Source organism: Branchiostoma floridae, chromosome 17, assembly GCF_000003815.2.
Source record: "Branchiostoma floridae strain S238N-H82 chromosome 17, Bfl_VNyyK, whole genome shotgun sequence".
Classification (NCBI taxonomy): Eukaryota; Metazoa; Chordata; class Leptocardii; order Amphioxiformes; family Branchiostomatidae; genus Branchiostoma; species Branchiostoma floridae.
In genome coordinates this window covers 15425006-15430434 of record NC_049995.1, presented here as the reverse complement: position 1 = coordinate 15430434, position 5429 = coordinate 15425006, and the positions used below count along the sequence as shown (strand labels likewise).

Sequence of the window (5429 nt, the reverse complement as noted above, 5' to 3'; positions counted from 1 at the left end):
ATCTGTATATAGGCCTCGCCTCTGACCTCCAAGTTTGAAAGCTATACATCAAGTTAAACTCATGATTTACTCAAGAAGCTTGTCCTGTGTAATCGCAACCATTTTGAGAGGGCCGAGTGCCGATTCACCTCCGGCCTTCGTCGGTCGGGCGATGCGATCCGCGGTCAGGCTGGCACCTCGGGTGATACGGTATCACCCTAGGTATCAGCCCGACCGCGGGTCGGTTCGCCCGAAGGCCGGAGGGCGATCCGACCCGCGGGAGGGCTGGGACCGAGGGTGATGCGGAATACACCGTGTTGTAATTCATTTATGTCATACCCACCTAAGAAAACCCCTGTTTTGATGTGAAATGCGCCAGAAGTTGAACAAATTTGGTGCCCTCGAACGAAACCTGGTGCAACAGTAATGTTCCAACGTCTGAATCAGGTATTCGAACATTCGATGGCGCCTTACTCGGCCCGCTCGAAACAGTTCGATTTATTCGAATGGAGCCTGTGTGATACACCTTTCGAACCGGTCTGATACGAAAGTTATGGCCCGGTCCGGAACACCCGTATCGAACGTTTTCGCGTCACAGGTATGACATAAATGTATGTATGTGTCGGCCTGGGTTTGACATGTTTTGCATTGTCTGCAATTTCAATAAATCTAAATACCGTTGCAAACAGTCAAAAACAGGATCAAAATCAGGAATATACCTATATAGGTAGTCCACCAGGGCAGCGAGGATTTTGCCTTTCCAGGACCTTCAGTCCCTTCCTTCTGTGACTTCTTGTCGGTATCCTTAGCGACGCGCGGACCGGAGTTACGGAACAGGAAGGCGATGAGAACATTGACAGGTAGGATGATCGCAGCACTCTGTACGCCGATCATGATCTGAAATTACAAAGTTTAGTTTCATAATGGATTAAGGCCATTTCAATAATGTTTTATTGCAATAGCACTGTGCTCCCATGCCCTGACATGCGCCCCCTTGCCCCGGTGAGCATGTCCTCTGGTAAGCATAAAATTCAGATTGAAAGGGGATGATATTGGCTGACATGTGGCTACAGTTTCTTTTCTGTGAATAGTCGGAAATGAATCCGCACACGGACAATAGACTTGATACTATAATGAGTATTACATTGCTGCCCTAAGATGGTTGCATTGGTGGAGTGACAGGATATGATATGATGATGATGATGATCGTTTCTTTGTACCTGTGGCAGTGAAATAGGCGGGTTGATCTCTATCCCAGCGAATCTGATTGGTTCTGGCGGCTCAAAGTCGTCCCCTCGGCCGAAGAACATGATGTTGGTGAGCATGGTGCTGTAGAGCAGCGTCAGGCAGCAGGACAGGCGCTGGACACGGGTGAACGGGCTCCGGGCAGGGCGGCCGACCACCGAGAACCACATGTGGCCGTCATTCATGTCCCTGGTGAAACAGAATCTCATTCATTCATTCATTCATTCATTCAGTTATCCATTCATCTACTCGTCCATTCATTCCTCTATCCATCCATCCATGCACTCATCCATTTAGTCATTCATTCATTCATTCATTCATTCATTCATCTACCAATTCAGTCACTCATTCATTCATTCGTCAAATAGAAACAGATGTTTTCTTCTATGATGTCTTGGGACTTGAGGTTCTGTTCAGGTATACTTATATTACTTATTATAAATTTGCTACCTTGCACTTTTTGCCAGGAACAAGTTGCGGAACTTCTTCAGGTCCTCAGGTACAGCCCTGGGGAGGATCCGGTGGACCTTCCCGTCATCCTCCTCAACAGAGAGCCATCTACATAAAAACAGATTTCTCTAAGTTACGTCGATGAAGATTAGACATCCAGGTAATAAGGTATGTCAAAAAGCAGTTACTCAAGCAACTGGATGTGATGTTGGAAACAGTCAGACGTTTCAGATAGTTAGATTCCACTATCTTTCGTCAGATTTCTCTAAGATTACACGAAACCTTTATCTCTTTACCATGCGGAATTCGCTATTGTGTGCTTCATTGGAATATTGCATCAGGTCTTGTATATTTAATTACATGTATAACATCCTCTTAACCCACCTGTTACACAGAAAATACGTTGTGTTGTTTGTTGCTCTGTTCGTCACCACAATTTGGCTCAAAAACCTGCGAACAAAAACATAGAAAAATGTGTGTAGATTTCCATATTTGAGATTATACAGATCACGAATGTTTTCCCTGATAGTCAAGTAATTTACGTCACTTCGCAATAAAGTGCATTTCGGGCGTTCCGGTTCGGTTGAAAACTTTCCGACATTGCAATAGAACTTTCATTGTTGGTGCATGAAAGAAGAGACTCACCACCCCGGACTGTAGCCTTTATTATTGTGCCAGACGCGCAGATGGGAGAGCTCTCCCAGCGGTTCTTCCGTAGACAGAAGAAACGAGTCCACGCTTCCCTTCTCAAACAGAACCCGCTTTTCGTCCCGCAGTTTGAAGGGGGTACTCTCTTTGGTAAGTCCACCGAGGACTATTGTTACCTAAAACAACATTATGCAAGATCAGTTTTGCCCTAAGTCAATTTTAAAAGTAGGATCTTTGCCTTTCAAAGGTTTATCCATTCACTTCATTGTACCAGTCAAACAGGAGCCAAATTGCAACGGCTGAATTGCGTACTTTTGGTTACAGATAAAAGATCGCAATTAAGAGTAATATCGTGAGTTTGACTATTACTGATTAAGAGCCGAGTCATGTAGGGATTAGAACGCTCTTGAATTGAGAGATATGTTTACAATCACCAGGCGTCAACATAGTTGCTGGCGGATGCTTGTTTGAATTTTTATGCTTGATTTGGAACCTACAAACAAGAGCAGGAGCAAGCTGGTTTCATGACAGTCTCTTTGCAGATGAAAACAAAATTCAACTACCTCAGCAGTTGTCCCAGCATTCCCCCGGAAGCCGGTGTACACAGTGATGACGTATTGACATTCCTTCCGTGGGTTCAGAGTATGACCCGGAAGTATTCCAACTCCAGCCTACTCCAAATAAAAGAGAAAAACGGTTACCTATTTCTGTCCATCAAAATGGCATTTGCGCACTGTTTCAATATTTTTTAGAAAAATAAATATTCGATGAAAGGAATCTACATTTGTCTTTTTACACGTAATCGTAATGTCACGGAGAGCACCCCATTCCAGCAACAACTTTTATTCAGATTTGAACATTCTTACGGAAGCATGCATTTGTTCGCGATTTGCAACTTCCCAAGGTTCTTTAATGCCAGAACTGGCAACTCTTTCTCCCGACATTAGAGAACGCAATTGGCCAACGTTGAAAATCACGAACCAGCGGCCCCCATCCACCCCCTATGAAAGAGCGATGTTAAAAGAGACTACATTTGATTAAAGTATAAACCTTGAGTAAGTCTCTTCTGTCCGCCTTCCTTGTTAACAGTATTCCAAACAGGTACGAAGCGAACACGGCTAGAACCAGAATCATTCCTGCCGGATTCTCCAGGACGTTTGCAGACAGCGCCTCCGCGATGTTGAGCGGGTTCGGCGGAACAAACCCGGCAAACTTGGTCAGGTGGTCACACCGGCAGTGGATATGCGTCATGTTGGTCAGCGGGCCGACCTAGAGAGATGAGGGATTAAAAGTTAACGATGTTGGTAGAGTTTGATAGAAATTGACATGACAGAACAAAAATCGATACGGTTTGTTGCGATAGAAACGTTCTATTTTACTCCATTGACCTGAATTCAACAGGTCAACAAAGACAAAAAAGCATGGTAAGCCGTGCATCCAAAGCGAGCGCCGTAAATCTGAGGACCCGTTTACGTCTATTTCATATTTTTCTTGTTAGTGTAATTGCCAACATGCTATGTTGGAAATAATTTGCCGAATTGATGACATTGCTTACTATGGTGTACCTATGGTGTCACAAGTTTGTTCCTATGTATCATAACCAACATTCCTTGGCAATCAAGGGTTTTATACATCAAAAGTGTTTTTACTAACGTAGGAATCATTAGTAACGTAACAAAAGCACATACTTCGCACCCATCGCTGTGCCACAAGTGGACTTCTTCGTCGAAGTAAACGCAGGATGACTCAAAGACGGTCAAAGAAAAATCGATGATTTCTTCTTCGTCCAAGTCCAAATTAGAGCCAAACTGCACTCCTGTGGTGATACAAAGGGGCTCAACATAATAGTTATTATTAAAATTGATATCACCACATTTGTATAAAGACAGCGGGTTACAAGGCTACCAAATGTAAGCAGAAGTGTTGGCTGTACTATCAACAGAAACTGATAGGAGGCGCTTTCTTTCTGGCTCAGCATTAGCATAAATGAAATCATATCAGGAAACTGAATTGGTTCCATCGGTTATAAGAATACAAAAGGGGTAAAACATAAATAATGTGTGACTGACAATATACCACTTAGAATATTTATTTACTCTTTTCAAATTATTATATTGTTTGAATAGATAAATCATATGGTGTGTGTGCGCATGCCAGTAAACAAAATTACCAATGCCAAATTTTGTTAGGTTCCCCACGTCATACTCCGTGATGTCCACCTCCTCCCCATGCAGCAGCCACTGGTAGGGACTGGAGGTGAGGTTCGTTCCGTTGATCCACGGAACTGAGACGATCTGGTCTTCAGGAACGGGAAGCGTGGCTGTCCAGTTGAAGGCGTCTTGGGTAGGTACACAGTCTTTGCAAAGAAATAGCGAAACGTCTTGGGGAAATCGGGCGGAGTTGAAGTCGATGTAGAAGCCCAAAGTTGACTGCTCCTTTCCAACAAGGAACTCCAACACCTGAAATGATATCATAATAAGATAGTTATGATAGATACGTTCAACACTAGAATCCCGTTTTTGGCCAAAAAGGAAAGAATCAAGAATACCATAATTGTAGCTATGGGTCCCATTGGACTGAGTGTAGGTCGTCATACATCAATTCACCGGCAGCAAAACACTTTGAATACAGTGATATGCGGAGATGAGAAAACCGGAAAGTACCTCTATCTGGGTTCTGGGCAAAACACTCTACAGTTATGGCAAACTACCCCATAAAGGCAATGAATGATAAGGCAATTAGCTGGTAAACCAACTCACCGTCAGGTTGCCGAGTGATACCGACGCCTTGAAGACATACACGGATCCTTCAAGACTCTCGTTCTTTCGTCTGGTTAAGATGTCGATGGGTTCACTCAAACCGGAAATCGGAAGTGTCCGGTTACCACATTTCACCTCCAGACCGGTGACGTCAGTGCGTATCTCCTGCGAGTTGTTGGAGTACTCGAAAGGGTTGAAGTTGGACTCTAAGAACTGAAAGATGAAATTGTCTTAATGATGAACATCATGCCGTTACGCTACGGAGAGTTTACACGACTTGCACTTGGGTGTGTGCCGCTCTATATACTTTATTGTGTGGACATTCACTAATACAACTGTTGCACCAAG

The 5429-nt window shown here is 43.9% G+C and overlaps 2 protein-coding genes and 1 long non-coding RNA gene across 3 annotated transcripts in view; all 3 read right to left on the bottom strand.

Moving 5' to 3' along the window:
* Positions 1-873, bottom strand: part of LOC118404367 (polycystin-2-like) — a 3510-nt gene extending 2637 nt beyond the window's left edge. The window contains exon 1 of the mRNA XM_035803437.1: positions 747-873. Within this exon, the coding sequence (XP_035659330.1) occupies positions 747-873 (127 nt within the window). The remainder of the gene's footprint in view (positions 1-746) is intronic.
* A 332-nt stretch (positions 874-1205) lies between these two features.
* Positions 1206-2122, bottom strand: LOC118404166. Its single transcript, XR_004829756.1, has 3 exons — positions 2059-2122; positions 1675-1782; positions 1206-1413 (listed from the first exon to the last, which is right to left on the bottom strand). It is a non-coding gene; the product is annotated as an uncharacterized LOC118404166 (long non-coding RNA).
* A 193-nt stretch (positions 2123-2315) lies between these two features.
* LOC118404366 (polycystic kidney disease protein 1-like 3) lies at positions 2316-4388 on the bottom strand. Its single transcript, XM_035803436.1, has 4 exons — positions 4011-4388; positions 3373-3591; positions 2886-2993; positions 2316-2498 (listed from the first exon to the last, which is right to left on the bottom strand). Exons 2-4 carry the CDS (start codon positions 3571-3573, stop codon positions 2316-2318), a joined length of 492 nt encoding a protein of 163 aa, XP_035659329.1. The 5' UTR covers positions 3574-3591; positions 4011-4388.
* Positions 4389-5429: the final 1041 nt, after the last annotated feature.

Coding starts and splice junctions, on each gene's coding strand:
- LOC118404366 (XM_035803436.1), bottom strand. CDS start 3,573: ATGACGCATATCCACTGCCGGTGTGACCACCTGACCAAGTTTGCCGGG. Junction 2,994..3,372: donor ACAGAAGAGACTTACTCAAG/GTTTATACTTTA, acceptor TATTTGGAGTAG/GCTGGAGTTGGAATACTTCC. Junction 2,499..2,885: donor ATGCTGGGACAACTGCTGAG/GTAGTTGAATTT, acceptor ATGTTGTTTTAG/GTAACAATAGTCCTCGGTGG.